Source organism: Gossypium hirsutum, chromosome D05 (assembly GCF_007990345.1).
Source record: "Gossypium hirsutum isolate 1008001.06 chromosome D05, Gossypium_hirsutum_v2.1, whole genome shotgun sequence".
NCBI classification, from domain to species: Eukaryota; Viridiplantae; Streptophyta; class Magnoliopsida; order Malvales; family Malvaceae; genus Gossypium; species Gossypium hirsutum.
This window is the reverse complement of record NC_053441.1, coordinates 61,737,851-61,756,052: the sequence shown is the minus strand read 5'-3', so window position 1 is coordinate 61,756,052 and position 18,202 is coordinate 61,737,851. Positions and strand designations below refer to the sequence as shown.

Genomic DNA, 18,202 nt, shown 5'->3' with positions numbered 1-18,202 from the left:
GGGTACGATCCTCTCGAATCTAAACACAAAATATCATTTTTTTAAACAAATTTATTATCGAGTGAAATAAAAACATGAAGTCGTAGTAAAAAATGTGAAAGCAAATTACATTGTTATACATGACAAAATCATAATGAATACAAAAGTGTAAAAATGATACGAGCAATAGCAACAATATAAAATAAATAAAAGTCAAACCTACAATCATATAAAATAACAATGTATATAAACAAATAAATTAAACATTCGTTCAAAATAATAATGAAAATGAAATAAATAAATAGTGAATACAATTAAAATGTAAAGGGATATATATATATATGTATAGACAAAAAATAAAATATGTGTGTATTCATAAATTACAATATATATATAAGTATATTTTAAAATATAAAGAAGAAAAATATGCATATATATAAAAATATGTATATATATATAGGTGTATAAAATTATGGAATATGAAAATAATGAAATGCATATATAAAGTAGGCGCATAAAAATATGTATGTACAAATTAAAGTTTAAAAATAATGAAAATATACATACGTATACAAATAAATACGTTAATTTATATATATATGTTTAAATATATTGAAATATGTATGTATATGTCTATGCAAATTAAGATATACAAAAATATATAAATACATACATATAAATATATACTTATAAAAAATAAAAATATGTATATGTATATAGATATATATAAAAAAGAAATATGAGTATACGTATATATATATTAAACAAATTATATGTAAAATATGTACATGTATATATACAAGCACTTATATGATAATAATAAGACATATATATATTTAAAAATACATAAGTAAATATGAATAGAGATATAAAAGTAACAACAATAATACCAATACTAACAATAGTAAAGATGATAATAATAATAATAATAATAATAATAATAATAATAATAATAATAATAGCAAAAGTACTAAAAAGAGGACTAAATCGAAGTAAAATAAAAAATACTGGGTAGATTCGAAATAAAAAGGACTAAAAAGACTAAATTGTAACACGCACGGAAAGAAAAGGGACCAAAATGGAAAATAGACCAAAATCTCAAAATGCGGCGCTTCAGGGGACTAAAATGAAACAGAAATAAAAATTTGTGGTCAAATTAAAAACAAAGAAATAGCGAAATAGGACCAAATTGAAACACGCCACAAGTCAGAGGGACTGCGCGCGTAAATAGCCCAAAAATTAAAAACACGCGGATCCTTCGGGTCGGGTCGGGTCGACGCGCGGATCCCCTTTGCTAAAACGGCGCCGTTTCACGTTTAATAGAAATACTAAAAAAGCTAAAAAAAACAGTTTCATCTTCTTCTTTTTTAATAAAACAGAGAGAAAACTCTCTCTTTTTCTCTCAGGTCCGGCCATGGTCCGGCTTAGGATTTCCGACGAGTCTCCGCAGCAGAGCCACCATGTGTGGTGGCCGGAGGTTCAAAATCGGACCTTTTTGGTCCTTTTTTGAAGTCCATGGCCTCCAGGCCATAGATCCGGGGCTGAATCTCCTGAATCGGAAGCCGAAGACTCGAAAAATGGGGTGAAATCCTTCGCCTTCCTCCCTCTTCCGGCGCAGCGCAGGTAAGGTTTTGTTTTAACTCCTTTTTACTATCTTTATTTATATATATATGAAGAGAAAAGAGAGCAAAATAAATAAATAAAAAACTTCAGAACTGAAGAGAAAGAGACCTTGAATCTGCCTTTTTTATTTTCTTTCGGTTGAATCTATTTTTGTTTTGTTACCAAAGTTGCCAGGGAAGAGAACAAAAGAGAGTTATATGCTTGGCTTTTATAGCCGATATTAATTCCTATTTTTTGTTTTCTTTTTCCTTTCTTTTCTTTGGCTGTTGCGTGTTTGCTTCCTTGTTGCATGGTGATTGACTTGGAGCAGGTGGCGCAGTGGAGTGGGTGGTGACGGCTGTGAACAGAGGGCAGGTGAGGAGGCCAGGAGCAGGTGCGGCACAACAAGGGGCTAGGGTTTCTGCTAGGTGTTTACGTTTTGGGCTGATTGGGTTAGGCTAGTTAGGCCTGGGTAGTTTTTAGGTTAAAATTTGTTATTGGGCCCTGGGTCAAAAATTGGGCTTGTACAATCTCAATGGAAATGTTGATTTTTCATGCTTTGTTTCATAAGTGCATGCAAGGTTGTGAGTCCAAAATGGAACTTAAAAGTACATGGGAAAATGATAAATGATCATAATCTTTAAGATTATTCATGGTTGAAAGGTTTATACAAATGCTGTGAAAAATGGAGTATTACTTTTAGCATCGATATATTTTCTTCTCAAATTAAATCTTCTCAAAGGGTTGAGGTTACAAAAAATGCTTTGCATGGTATTTCTAAAGCCATTACTTCTCTTATTGAATTTTTTTTTTTTGAATTCGAGAAATTAGTGGGAAGTTGGCATTCTTCTGAAGCTGAGAAAGATTTTCAGTGCAGAAATGGCTCAATCACGTATGCAATTAAAAATGTTGGCATTTTGTCTAATGCATCGAAAGTTTATACTCATGAAATATACAAGTGCTTTGAGAAAGAATTTCTTAATGGTGTTCCATTGATATGGAGAGAAATTGCGCAAAATGGTACATCCTTATACTTTTGAAGTAATGATGGATGAAAATAGTTCAAGAGTTCGAACAATCCATTTTAACACGATCACTATGGAGATTCATTGTACTTGTAAGAAGTTTGATTTTTGTAGCTATCTTTGCTCTCATGCTTTACAGATTCTTACTGTTAAAATTGTCAAAAAAAATTCTTATCGGTATATCTCTCGAAGATGGACTAAAGATGCTAAAAAAAACATGTATGGTGGTAATGTTGTTGAGTTTTCACAACAGTATAATACGAAGGCTAAAGTTGCATTTCGTAATCGTATGATTCGATTTGCTTATGAATTGATTATAAAAAGTCAAGAAAATTAACGAAAAAACAATACAACTTTGTCAGAAGATTGTATATGAAGGAGACATGGAAGTTGAGAAAGAATTGACAAAGTTATGTGTCACTAAGAATCATAAGCTCAATGAGAATGAGGCAAATGCAAGAGTAGTCATTCGATCTAGTAAGTTATCAATATAATCAAGAATTTTAAATGCTTTATGTCTTTCTTACATAAGTGATAATTGTTTTATTTTTAATTTAGAAAACGTGAAGAGGTCAATAATTAAAGAATTATCAAGCAATGATGATAATATTGTAAAATAGGGAGAAAGTAAAACTTCTTCAATCTTAGATCCACCACATGTTAAGCCGAAAGGAATCTCTAATTCCAGATTTAAAGGTCACTTTAGAATTATTTTCTTTATTTCCAATTTCATTCAACCCACCAGTTTTTTTATTTACTTCCTTTCATATAAATGTAACATCACGATTCTTAGTCTTTGTTTTCTGATACAATTCTTAGAGTTACCCATAGCTCTTCCCCGACCCTTAAATAAGAAGATAATACGCTTTAGCAAACTTGAACCCACGTCCTTTTCACTGACAACAATGTTGATACCAACTGAGTTAAGACTCAATCGGCATTCAACCCACCATTCTAATTTATCTTTTTATATAATTTGGATTAGAATTCATTAATGTGTTAATTATTTGGCTTAAAAGTATGTTCCAAACAAATCGATATTTATTATATTATTTGTACGGACATGCTGTAGGTACCTAAATTCTTTAAATATTGACAAATTTTTGTTTTAACTTTAGAATTTTTTTTTATTCCCAATTTCATTCAACCTACTATTTTTTTATTTACTTCCTTTGTTATAAATCTAGCATCATGATTTTTAGTCTTTGTTTTGTAATACAATGCCCAGAACTACCCATAGTCCATCCCTGACCCTTAAATAAGAAGATAATGCACTTCAATGCACTCGAATCCACTTCCTCTTGAACTGACAACAATGCCTATGCCAACTGAGCTAAGACTCAATCCACATTCAACCCACCATTTTAATTTCTCACTTTTTATGTAATTTGGATTAGAATTCGTTAATGTGTTAATTAATTTGGCTTAAAAGTATGTTTTTGATGAACCAATATTTATTATACTACTTGTATGGACATGCGGTTGCATGTGTTTAAAATAGAAGGGTAAGTCATTGTACAGGAAAAATGGCTTATTTTACGTTGACAAGTCATTTTCTGTTGACCGAGCTGTTTTCTGTGAAACAAACACAAGAAAAGGTAGAAAATATTTTTCGTAAAACTTTTTACATGTAAACAAACGGACCCTAAATACCGATGGTGTCATTAACAAATAGGCTACAAATATCGATGGTGTTTTCAGGGATTTGCCAACTAAATATTTGGGACTCCTTGGCTGCAAGTTGAATATATGCATGCATTTTGGAGATTAATTATTCAATTTTTAAAATTAAGATGAGATTAACAAAATGTTTAAAATGTTAAAGAGATGAATTTGTTATTATACTTATTCACATCAGCATTCCGTTCGGTAATTAAAGGGATTTTAATGGTAAAGTGATTAAAAATTTCATTTGATCTAACCGGAGTGATTACATTAATAAAAAAAATTCAGTGACTAAAATAGAAATGTACTAAAATTTGGGTGACTATCTAAGTAATTTATTTAAAAATTTTCCAAGAATTGTAGAAACAAAATTATAAGTTGAGGTTGGATTTTCAATATAAATATTTCCTTTTTAGTGAATCTATCAATCCACTGCAAGTTGTTATTAGTATACAAGTTTTATTTTAATAATTTTAATTAAGATAATTTATAATTTCTCGAATTAATCATAGTCGTTAAAAATTCTGTTATTTCACTAATGGATTACGGACGTAGCATTTTTTTTACTATTGAGTAAGCTAAAAACCTCGCTACAATTAGTCCAAAATGTTTTTTTAATTTATTTGTAATATAAGACTAAAGCTTAGGGTGGGTTTGGATGGGCGGTGAGTTTACCTGCGGTTAGTGTAAAAACAGCGGTGGTGGTGAGATTAGATACTGTAGCGATACTGTAGCGTGAGACAAAAAGTAAACTAAACGCACCGCACCGCACCCAATCGCCCATCCAAACCCACCCTTAGTAGTTTTCTTTTCTTCTTTGTTCTTGTCATTTGTTTCCAGAAAAAAGGTAAAGCAAATGAGGATGGTTTTAATTGATTTGAGAAGACACTCATTACTTGCTTGTTTCCATGAATCTATTGGCATGGGTTTCTCTTAATTTGTGTGTTTTTTATGTGGGAATATGGATTTTGCAAAGGAAGGGATACAGATTGAAGGAGAAGATCCAGAGAAATGGACAGCCATTTAACCTGTAAATCTGTGTACGGATGATCACCAATCTGTCCAATATGGCGACAAGTATGCCATGAGGACTATTCCCCTGCAAAAACAGACATCCAGTGAGTTCTCTAAAGCAAGATTCAAGTATATGCACCTGCTAACCATGAATTAGACAACATAAGCATGTTTGATGTGTAAAATGCTTTGTGCATGTGAATAGGTCAAAGAAATTTCCTTTTGCAAGAGCCATCTTTCCATGTTAACATAAAGGAAAAACTCATGTAAGACAATGGGGCGTTGTTCTCAAACAAGTCAAATCTATCCTCATTTTCCTCGTTACTTCTTCCAAGAAACAAACAAGAAAAGGAAAAGGGGAAAACTTGTAAGCTTTAGTTTTCTGTTTAAAATAAACCAAAAAAAAATATTTTTAACTAATTATAAAAAAGTCTCTAATTTTATTAAAAGTAAAATGAAATACCACATCGATAATCCGTTAATAGATTAATGAAATTTTTAACGACAGCGACTAATTTGAGCAATTATCTTAATTAGAACGACTAAATTATCAAAAAAAAATTAAAGTAACCAAAATATGAATGACACTATTTTAAAGTGACTTGAATTGTAGTTTACCCAAAAAACCTATAATAATTTAAATGTATATTTTTATTAAGGCATAAAGCTAAATTTAGCCCTAAGTGTTAACGTCTTTTGTCAATTTGACTCTTTTTCTTTTTTTTTCCTAAATTTAACCCTCAAACTTTAAAGAAATGATCTTATTTGACCATTAACCTTTCAAAAAGAGTTTAATTGATGTTTTTTTAACGAAAATACTAACTAATACGTTAAATTTTTAAACAGAACAGCACGCATGGCAATCCACACATACTTTATGTTGTTTTTTTAAAAAAAAAATTATGAATTATGAAATTTTTTTGAATATTTTTATAACTTTTAAATTATTTGTTGGTGTGACATATAAGATAAATAGCTTCATGTCAGCACAAAGTACACGTGGACTGTAATACGGATTGATATGCCAACATTGATAAAAAGTAATATTTTAATTAATATTTTATTTAAAAAATCAATTTAATTCTTTTTTAAAAAGTTGGGGTCAAATTTACAAAAGAATATAAACATTAAAACAAGGTGACATTATCCCTTTTATTAATGATAAATGTTGTAGGCGTGGCTTGAAGATTAAATGTAAATATAAAAAAATTAAAAATTACTATTTTTAAGCACCAATAAAAATTTGTCACATCATCAAATTTTAAAAACATGGAATAATTATTATACACCCATCCATATTCAGCCCACTCCCCAGTTCTAATTAAATTATTTCAAAATATAAATATTTAAAATTTTAAAAAAAAAAGTCAAATACCAATAAGTATTAGGTGTAGTGGCAAGTCACATTGCACTCCCAAAGAAAAAATGAGGCTCAAACCTTAGAAACGACATTATTGGAAAGGGCAGCCACAAACCTCAAATATGAACTGTAAAACGAACATGAACAATACAAAAAAAATCAAATAACATGAAATAGACCTGATCGTGAGTCAGACCACCCACTCTTTTAATTTTTTATTTTTTATAAGAATTTTCACTCATTCTTTTAATTTATACTAATTATTTTTATTTTATACTTAACTATTCTAACACATGTATTAAAAAAAATTTAATGTGATTACAATTAGGCATACCCCACTAACCACTTAATTTCAATAAAACTATTATAACAACCACATGATTTTATTCCATCTTTTTCATCCCCTAATTAAATATCTTCCCAAAATCATTCCTAATTATCTACTAAAATCATCAAGGATGATGCTAAACTTAAACCTATAAAAAAATATTAAGCTCATAACTTTTCTTTATAGTATCTTTTAACTTAAATAATTTAATTAAATATTTCGCAATATTAAGGAGGAAGTGGGTTCAAACGTAATTTAAGAGTTGAGAAGGAATTAAGAGTAAAAATAGACATTGTATAAAAAAAAGCATAACGACTTATTTGGTAAATTAACTTCGTTGACGTAGTATACACGCAAACGCTGCATCAGCAATTAATTAATTTTTTAAGATGATTTGACAAATAGTGAAAGTTCAATGGCTAAAAAAGATGAAGAATTAAATGAAGGGTTAAAATGATTATTTTGTAAAACTGGTGAGCCAAATAAGTCATTATACCAAAAAAATTAAGAATTTTAAAATTTTGAATAATCTCATTATATAGGTTATGATCATATCTGCTATTTTTAACACAATACTTAAAACTACCCATAATCCCTCCTTAACCCATAAATAGGAGAATAATGCGCTTTAGCACACTCGAATTCATGTACTCCTGCATTGATAACAATACCCTTATTAATCGAACTAAAATACAATCGACTAATTTAATTAATTATTTAAAGATATATGTATGTAATAATTGATCATATATAACTTTTCTTAGAAAAATAATAATAATGATAAAGCTCACATTACATCACACATTCAAGTGTCACACACAACTTTGCATTTAAAGGGTACATTATATCCTACTATGGAATCTATACACAAAGAAGCCCCTCTTTTAAATCTCCATTCTCCTCCACATATTTCTTCCCTATAAATAAAAAATACATTATTCTCATTCACTTGTCAATTCCAATCTCCCAAAAACCTCCTTTAATTGTGTGTCTCGTTGACATCTTCACATAGTGTGAACCACACCATCAAATTCCCCTCAATTTCACAATTTTAATTTCATTAAAATCTAATCAAATGAAAGAAAATAGAAATTATAAATTAACAATAATAATAATAATGACAAGTATTTCTCTTGCATATTAGTTGTCATTATCTGTCATTATCTTACGTGTTGTGTGGTCTCGTTATATCGTAGATTATCTTGTTCTAATACCATTGTTCTTGAAATGTCATGTGACAGATGGGTTCGTTCATCTTTGGGCGAGGGGTGCCCATGAGGAGTTCAAGTGGGATCGTTTATGAGTCTACCACGTGTCCCATAGTAAAGAGGTATAACAACGATTAAATAAAAGATATGATATTCGTAACTTTTTAATTATCTTTATTAAATTTAATCACGAGAAAAGAATTTTAAAAAAGTATTTATTAATATTAGATTTTTATAATATTTTTATGTTACATTATATTTGTTCTGTAGAATTGTATCATGTTAAAAGTTAGGGATTATATATATTTTACCCCTTGAATTTCTTCTTTGTACTTCTTTTTTACCTAGTTATCATTTGAATCGGTATCCTATCACCTAGGTTAGTATTTTTGCGCTAACACCATAGTGATTATTATGAAAAAGGTAGAATAATTTTTTAGCTCTTAATATTTACAATTGTTTGTCAATTTGATCTTTACCCTTTAAAAATAAATAAAAATAATTTTTAAACAAAAAACATAAAAAATTATAAATATATATTTTAAATCTAAATTTATGGAAAAATAAAAATTATTTAAAATTAAAAATTAAAAAATCATTTTAAATATATACACAATTTCAAATTTCAATATTATCTAAGCTAGAACAGATTAGTTGGACCGAGAATAGCCTAGGGTATCATTCTGGTGAGAGCTAAAAAACTAATTGACCTATGAACCGATATAGACTGGTTAAATCAAGCTAAAAAATAGTTAAACCAATTTTTATAATTTTTAATATTTTTTTATTTTTTAATAATTTATTTTCTTTGAATCAGTGAGACTATTCAAACTGAGAATCAATTGATTTAACCAATTCAACCACTTGTCCGATTCCAAAAATGTTGCCAAAAATTTTAAAAATATATGTTATTTACTCGGGCCTGCTACACTACATGGCCATAAACACTTTTTATTACCATTCAAGGAGTTTATTGGTTGAAATTTTTTAATTGATATAGCATTTTGGTGTAAATTGGATAAAATAAGAATAGTTTAGATACCACTCGTGATAAAATATAATATTTAAGTATCAAAATAAGAAGAAAAAAATGCATAGTTGAGGTATCAATTTGTGGATTAAGCCTATTGAAAATAGACTTAACTGTTTGACTAACGATTCGACTAACAAAACTACCAACTTAGGGAAAAAAATATTTTAAATACCACTTGATACCAATATGAAAAAATGGTATAATTTAGATATCAATTTGTAAATTAAACCATAAATAAATAAGTAAATAAGAGCATGGGAAAACATAAAACATGGGTCCCACAGTGCCACGTGAGAAGAATGAAAGGATTTGGGATCACGTGGGTGGGGAGGGTGGTATGGACAGGATTCCTCCACGTGGAATTGATATGGAGAATCAGCCACGTCATGATATAAATCTTCTCCTGTTCAAGAAAAATATCTTGAAGCAAAGCATAAATGCCCATCTACCATTGTCTTCCACGTGGCACCCAACCTACGGCCTCTATTTGTCGGCCCACCCAACCACCACAATCAAAAACTCCTAATGACCTGGCAACCAATTTGATTCACATTGTTTAATTGATTTGGATAAAAAAAATCGATAAAATCGAGGGATAAATATATTTTTAATATTTTTAATTTTTAATAATTTATTTAATTAAATTATTCCGACTAATGAATTATGATTAGATTGATTTGATCATTAATTTAATTTTGAAAACCTTACTTTTAAGCGTATAAATTAGTGATATTTATTTAGAGATATTTTTTTAAAAGATTATTTAGTTAAAGTTTTAATAAATGTATTTTTTTTTATCAGGAGTGAAGAGGGAAAAAATTGAAGGGGTGATCGTACGATTTTTTCTTTATTAATATAATTTTTTTTAAAGTAAAAGGTTAAAATAGTAAATTTTCTATTTTAAGGAGATCGGGGTCTCTACCAACTCCCTAAATTCGCCTCTAATCATAAGGAAATAAATTTTTTATTTTTTTTTTGACAAAATGTCTAGAATTACTCGTAGTCCCTCCTCAACATATAAATAGAAAAATAATTCACTTTAATGTATTCAAACTCATGTTCATCTGTATTAGTAACAATATCCATGTCAGTAGAACTAAAAATTATTTAAATAACCTTAAATGTATTTTATTTAATTAAAATTTTAAGAATCATTAATTAAGAAATTAGGTCAACTATTTTTTTTACCTCAAAAAAAATGGAAATAAATTTATATACTTTGATTGAATAAAATATTTGAAAAAAAAAATCTTCTTAAAAATACTGCCTTAGTACATAGATTTGATATTCTAATGAAGAGAATTTCGATTTAAATAGTAAAGATTTAGATTTAGGGGGTGGGGTTAATAGTTCATACTTCCTTTTCTTTTAACCAAACGCTCCACAATTTTCTCGGAAAAGAAAAAAAAATGAAGAAGTGTGAACTATGTGGAAGGCTAGCTCGAATGCACTGTGAATCAGATCAAGCAAATTTATGTTGGGACTGTGATTTCAAGGTTCATGGAGCCAACTTCCTCGTAGCTAAGCATAATCGAACCCTCCTTTGTCATGTTTGTCAAAGTCCTACTCCTTGGCTCGCATCTGGTCGGAATCTCGGCTCCGCGGTCTCTGTTTGTGATTCATGCGTTGTGAACGGTAATAATAAGTGTGAGTCATCGGAGAGAGAGTCTGGTGAAGAGGAGGAGGGAGATTATGATAATGACGCCATGGAAGAAACGGAGGAGGAAGAGGAGGCCGAGATTGAAGATGCTGAAAATCAGGTGGTTCCATGGTCAGGGGAGTCTTCTCCTGTCTCAATGTCGAAGCGGATATCTAGCTTGAAGTCTTTGAGTACTAATGAAGGGGATGGCGGCGGCGGCGGCAACGGCAACGGTGACGGTGACGGCGGTTCTGGATTGAAGAGAATGAGAGAAAGTCTTAGTTCTTGGTCTGATGTATGTTCGATTTCTTTTGCTCTTACTCTGTTTTCTTTTTCTTTTTTAATAATATTGAAATCTGAATTAGAAATATTTGAATCTGAAAATGAGTTTATTTTTTATGATTTGCATGAACTTTATTTTTATATTTAGATGGAAATTTATTCATATACATATTTGATAAACATTTTTTATACAATTTATTTGATTTAAAATCTGAGTTTTTGAGCTAAAAAAGAGTTAATTTTCTTGTGAACTTGATATTTAATCATGAATTTTCTGAGCAGCCAAACAGCCGAGTGATTTTATTTTATTTTATTTACAAATGCAGGATGAGACTGGTTGCTCCTCATCTCAAGTAAGCTCAAGAGGATCATCCAATGGAGAAGCATCATCGTCAATGGAATCATCAAGATTATTGAAGCAACCAAAAATAGCTGAAATTAATCAATCAGCTAGGAATCAAGATCATGGTGAAACAAAGTCAAGGTCAACGGCTATCATCAGTTACTTAAAAAGGCTTCAGAAGCACACGATCACCAATGATGATGATGCATCAGCCACAATCACAGGAATCTGTAGGTTGAGCAGAGATCAGAGCCGTTAATTTATCTCCCACACTAACTCATATGTAGGTTTTTTAAAAAATATCTCAAGGGTCCCTGTACTCTTTTGAAATTTAAGATTTAGTCCTCGTTCTTTAAATTTGAGACATTGCGTCCTTGTACTTCAATTTTTTTCCCTTGGTTTGCTGCCATTCTCTTCATTTTGTGGAAATTTGTTGGGATTTAATTATATTTTTAATTTTGTAATTTTTCTATTTTTCTCTTCGGCTTGGATATCAAAAAAGCCCTTAAGAAAATATATAAAAAAAATTCAATCAAGTCCCTTTATTAAGTTCGCACCCAATTAAGTCTCTATCATTAATTAAAATAATCAATTAAGCTCCTCCATCAATAGTTTTCGTCATTGGCCACATTGATAGTTGAAATAAATTAACAGACTAACACATGGTAGCTTTTGATTTAATTTAACATTTTCCTATAAAATGATTAAAAATTAGAAAAAAAATTATAAAAATAAAAAATGTTAAATATTTAAAAATTTTAAAAATATTTACATTGATATAAACTTATTAAAATTATTTAAAAAAATTATACAAACTTGTAAATATTATAAAATTATAAAATTAATAGAACTTATTTAAAATATTTAAAATTTAAAAAATGTATTAGAATTATTAAAAATAATAAAAATTGTAAAAATGCTATAAAAATATTAAAATTGATTTAAGCTTATAAAAATTATAAAAAAATCATAAATACTTGAATAGGATCGGTTAGCCCAAAATCTACAAGGGTATCGATCCAACGAAAGCCATTAGATCGGTTGAATGGATTTTTTTATTTTTTAATATTTTTATCAAACTAAAATTTCTTTATCCAGCTATTAGCACATGTCAAAATGTAATATTCCAACTAAGGTTTTCAGAACCAGACCAGTGGTTAAACCAATTAGGCCATCAATTTATTAGCTGGATTGATCCGTCCAATTTAATTAAATAAAACATTAAAAGAAATAAAAGAAATAATTAAAAAATCAATTTAACCGATTAGTTTCCAAGTCAATCAGTCTAATGGCTTTTTCTAGACTGATACCCTTATTGATTTCGGTCTAACCAATCCAACTGATTGATCCGATCAAGTTCAAGTTTTTATTATTTTTTTAATTTTATAAGTTTATATCAATTTTAATACTTTTATAAATTTTTACAAATTTTTTATGATTTTTGTAGAATTTTAATATGTTTTTATAAAATTTTAAATATGTTTTATTAATTTTATAAATTTTATAGTTTATATCAATTTTCATATTTTTTTAATTTTTTTAATTTTTATAAATTTTATTTTTATTCATAATTTCTTATAATTTTTAATCATTTTTATGGGAAACTATTAAATTAAAAAGTAAACTACACTAGAGGTCACTAAACTTTGGTTAATTTAAATTTTTTGCCACAATACTTTACTTACAAGGATACCACTGATGTATCGTATTGTTACAAAAATAACACTTAATCGTTTACTATAGTTATTGAGCTAACGCACGTCTAATGTGGCACATTAAATGTGCCACGTGTTTACAAAAAATATTTTTTCTTTTTCTTAATATTAAAATATTTATTTTCTTTTTCATATTTTCCTTATTTTCCCCTCACTTTTCCCTTTTTCTTCTTTTCTTTTTCATTTTTTTTCCTTTCCAGCAAACCCTAGTCGCCATTAATTTCACCACCATCAGTGGCTTTCTTTGAACACCGAACTCGTCGATGAATCTCCTAAGGTTATCCCTTGATTTCGATAAGCTCAACCCCAACCTTTTCACTCCTTTTAGAAACATAAACCCAAACCCATTGAAGATGAGATGGCTAAACGAGCAGAGCAAGTCCAGGGTGTGTAACCAACGATGTGTTATGGAATGCAATTGTAACTGTCATTTCATATTTCTGTTAATTACTGTTATTTCCTTTTATTGTAATATGTTGTGTTTTAGTACTGTTTTAGTAGTACGGTGTATTTTGTGTTTAGAGTTTAGGGTTCAGGGTATATTTTGTATTTAGGGTTTATGGTTTAAGGTTCAGGGTATATTTTGTATTTAAATGGGGGAATCAACGATTGCTTAAGCGATTCGTTTTGGGGGGAAACACCGTTTAATAAAACAGTGTAGTTTTGGCAATGGTTATTCTGCCAACTGTTACGATTCGTTATTCTACCTCTCTTAATGGCCAATTAAGGAGAGCAGAGGTAATTATGAAATTTGAAAACCAAATTCAGTTTTCTTCTCTCTAAACTTTTCTCTCGTTTCTCTCTTTCTCATCTTCTCTTCTCTTTAATTTCTTCTTTTAAAATCACCTCGTAACAAAGGTATCAGAGATTCGTTGATTATCATGATTACTGAGGGCATTACAACCAGTCTTCAGAAAGATATGGTGCTAATACAGAATGAGCTTACACAGCTGCAAGCAAAGTTCAATTAGTTGGACACAAGGATTTATGCACATCTTAAGGATTTCCAGGAAAGGATTAAGAATGAGGTTCATTCTGAGGTATGATGTGGGCTTCATTCAGAGCTCCACTCTCTATTTTAGCAGTACTTTGGCCAAACTCCTACTACTGTGGTTACTGGTTTGGTTTCAAACAAAGGAAAGGGAATTCTAGGCGAAAGCCTTCCAGGATTTTCATCAATGGAACAGTTGATTGTGTCTCCCATACCAAATTTGAGACAAACTGGTGCTTCTTCTCGTGTAACAAACTTGGATGTTAGGAGTACTCTTTTTAGAGTGGACTGTCTTCATTTTGATGGGAGTAATTTGTTGGGAAATGTGTCCATATTGTAGTAAACATGTAATTGTTTTCTATTTATTTGAATGATGAATAAATAAATAAATAAAGTTAATTTTACAATTCACTATTATGTTCTTTTGTATTTATGTTTTTCTTATTTTGCATGCATAGCAAAATTGTGACAAGAAAATATTAGCTTATTGATTGTTTAAAGTTCAAACTGAAGATAGGTGGCATTGTAAAGAACGTTTACATTACGAGAAACACAACTTACTTCAGTAGATAATCTAATTGAGTCCATAATACCGTAAAAGAATCAAAGTGAGCATTTGATTCAAATACTGAGAAGGATTATTATGTCGTCTACAATTCCAATTGAGGAGATGACTAGTCTTAGCTATCGGAGCAGTTGACTCCACGAGTAGAGATATAGATGTATTCATTGGTAGAATGATACATTAGACTGGACCCAAAATGAATTAATTCTGAATCCGTTTGTGAATTAATTCACTTGTGACATTCATGGTTTGATTTACCTAAATCCTAAGTTAGTCACTGACCATGCGTATGCAAATCATGTGCTTTGGTATAATTGGAGGCTTATGCTTTAAAGACGATCAAGCCCATAGCTGATATGTTGTGTACATGACTTGTGTATGGCATGACTTTACTAGCAACAATGGAATTCATAGCTCAATTAAAAAGTTAATGATATCTTGTCATTGGCATTGTGAATTAATTCTGAATCCGTTTGTGAATTAATTCACTTGTGACGTTCATGGTTTGATTTACCTAAATCATGAGTTAGCCACTAACTATGCGTATACAAATCATGTGCTTTGATATAAGTGGAGGCTTATGCTCTAAAGATGATCGGGCCCATAGCTGGTATGTTGGGTACAGGACTTGTGTATGGCATGACTTTACTAGCAACAGTGGAATTCATAGCTCAATTAAAAAGTTAATGATATCTTGCCATTGGCATTGTGTGGATGGATAAATATGGAACGTGGCCATAGGTTGCTAGTTCTCGAACGAGCAATTTATCATAGTCATCTGTTGACAATAATCACATACAATGGTGACAATGAGATAAAATAGGATTGTATTGAGTGAACGAATTTAACTCAAAAGAATCAAGGATATCATATGAGAGTAACACACACATGACGAGGTCATTGGATAAAGCAATTGGATGAATTGCTTTCATAAAGAGTATACAATAAGGAGTTTTCAATCATGGTACTTTTTGTGGACTGACTCCATGGTTAAATAATTGTGAATTATTGGAACGATGCTTCTGGACATAATTGCAATTACTAGAGCCTAATTGTATATGTCTGATCGGTCCCTCCATTAGCTCAAAAAAAGCTCGATCGGACTGTATTTGAATCAAAAGAAAATTCTACAACTTTGGGAATAATTTAATTGAGTCGATTTATTCGATATGGAATTAAATTAGGTGGTCGTAAGAATTGTTCAACTACAAAATTTGATTAAAGAATTTTCTTGAAAAATTAATTTAGAAAATCTAAGTGATTTTTGGAAAAATTAATTTTGATTAAGTAAAATTAAATTAATCAAATCAATTAAAATTAATATGATATTTTTGGAAGTTAATTTTCAAGTTAGACAATTGGCTCAATGGGTAATTGAACTTGAAAATTGGACCTGAGATTGTAAACTGGACTCGAAAGCCCAAAACAGAGGCCAAGACCCAAAAACTAGTCAAACCAGGCCTGATATGTGAAACCAAGCTGACGATCCAACTAATGGCTAGACCGGACCAATTGGATTGTCATTGACTCAGACACTATTGTAGATGTTTTGTCTAGGATTCCTTAAGAGCATAACCATCCGAGTTTTTAGTGTATGGGTACTATTAGTCTTTCTTGGTCTAAGCTATGGGATCAGATTGTAGGTTCTTATAGAGTTGATGCTAAGCTCTAAATTTTGTGTCAGAAAATTCAAGAACATCTTGAGCTTCACCCTAAGTATTCCTGGATGGCAGAATGATTAGAAGATTAGGGAAGGTTGTGGTTGGCCACAATGAGCAGCTTAATTTCTTCTTTCAAAATCACCTCTCAACACGGTGGGGATCGAACAAGACAAAGTCGGATCCGGAGGGATGCATCGACAAGCAAGGGGGTATCAGTAGATAGTCCAAGAATGAACTCGTCAAAGAAAATCGTGATTTAAAATATCAGTCTCACACCATTGAAGACGCCCTTGAAACAACCACCACCATGACAACTACGATGCTTGCAGCTACTATTACGATAAAGATGATGTCACCTCATCCTCCTATGTCGTTTCAGTGTATGGATACATTGCCTAAGACACAAGGTGGGCTTAATAAGCCTAAATGTATTCAATGCGGGAATGTTGCCCATTCTAGGTGAAAGGAAAATCTCTTTTGTTTGTTGTTTAAATTTTATTTTCATACGTAGTTATGGGATTTTTTTTTTACTTTTTAATCAATTTGTAATAACGTGATAATATTAGTGGCATCTTTATAAACTTTAAAAAGTTGATGGCTGTCGTTTATCTTATATTAAACTAGAAGTTACCATGTGTCATTATATAATTGGTCCATCAATTTATTTTAATGGTCAACGTGATTAATAACGAAAACCGTTAACGAAAAAGCTTAATTGATTATTTTAGTTAACGACAATGATTTAATTTGGTACAAATTTAATGAGCTTTTTTTTTTCATTTTCTTAAAGACTTTTTTTACATATAAGCTTTTCCTTTTTATCCTAAAAAAATGATTATTCAAAATCAAATATCTACTTCCATTAAAATCATATTATATAATATTTTTTTGAAAAAACAATTATTTATTGCATGATATGATAGATATTTATTCGACTTTTTTAAATAAAGAAATTATTACATATATAAAAAATACACATAAGTTAAAATATGTTTGTAGTTCCTATACTTTTCAAAAATTAAGAATTCAGTTTGAGTATTTGTATTTTTAGGAATTTAGTTTCTCTATTTTTCAGATTTCAAAATCTAAGTTCAATTGTTAACACTGTTAATTTTTTTTGTTAAATTTGTTGTTGTGACATTTTGAAAAAAAAACTATTCACTTAGTAACCATATAATTAAAGAAAGATATTATAATTTTCCTGAATTTTTAAAAAATTATTAGTATTAATAGTTAGATTTAAATTTTAAAATCTAAAAATAAAAAGATTAAATTTCTAAAACATAAGAACTAAATTCTTAATTTTTTAAAAAATACAAAGACTATAAACATTATTTTAACCATTAAAGTAAGTTTATCTTGCATGGAATCTTTTCTCTTAAATCAATTACATATGCTCTAATATATATATATATAGATGTGGGAATGGCCATCATCACTAGCATATAGATATGGTAATAATAAAATATGAAGATTATAATTTCAATACCTAATACCTTTTCCAACCAATGATCTTTAAGTAATCAAGTACAAGTTTTACATTTAAATAATCATATCAAATATCAAACATTATCTGTTAAAGACAAAAGTAATCAAGAAGAGTTGGTTCCATCAAAGCTGCAATATTATATTACTTATATATACTCAAATATTTTATTTTTATTTTATTATTAATGTCTATTTTATTGTTCATATTTAGATTCGTAATTGCTCATCTCAATAACATCGTCTCTAAAATCTGATCTTTCATCTCTTATTAAAAGTGCAATGTATCTTATCATTGTATTCAACA

At 29.6% G+C, this 18,202-nt stretch overlaps 1 protein-coding gene across 1 annotated transcript; it reads left to right on the top strand.

Annotated features, from left to right (window-relative positions):
- The first annotated feature begins 10,453 nt into the window (after nt 1-10,453).
- LOC107903524 (zinc finger protein CONSTANS-LIKE 1) lies at nt 10,454-11,942 on the top strand. The gene is made up of 2 exons (XM_016829595.2): nt 10,454-11,148; nt 11,462-11,942. The coding sequence occupies exons 1-2, from the start codon at nt 10,624-10,626 to the stop codon at nt 11,735-11,737; spliced, it is 801 nt and encodes a 266-aa protein (XP_016685084.1). The 5' UTR covers nt 10,454-10,623; the 3' UTR covers nt 11,738-11,942.
- Nucleotides 11,943-18,202: the final 6,260 nt, after the last annotated feature.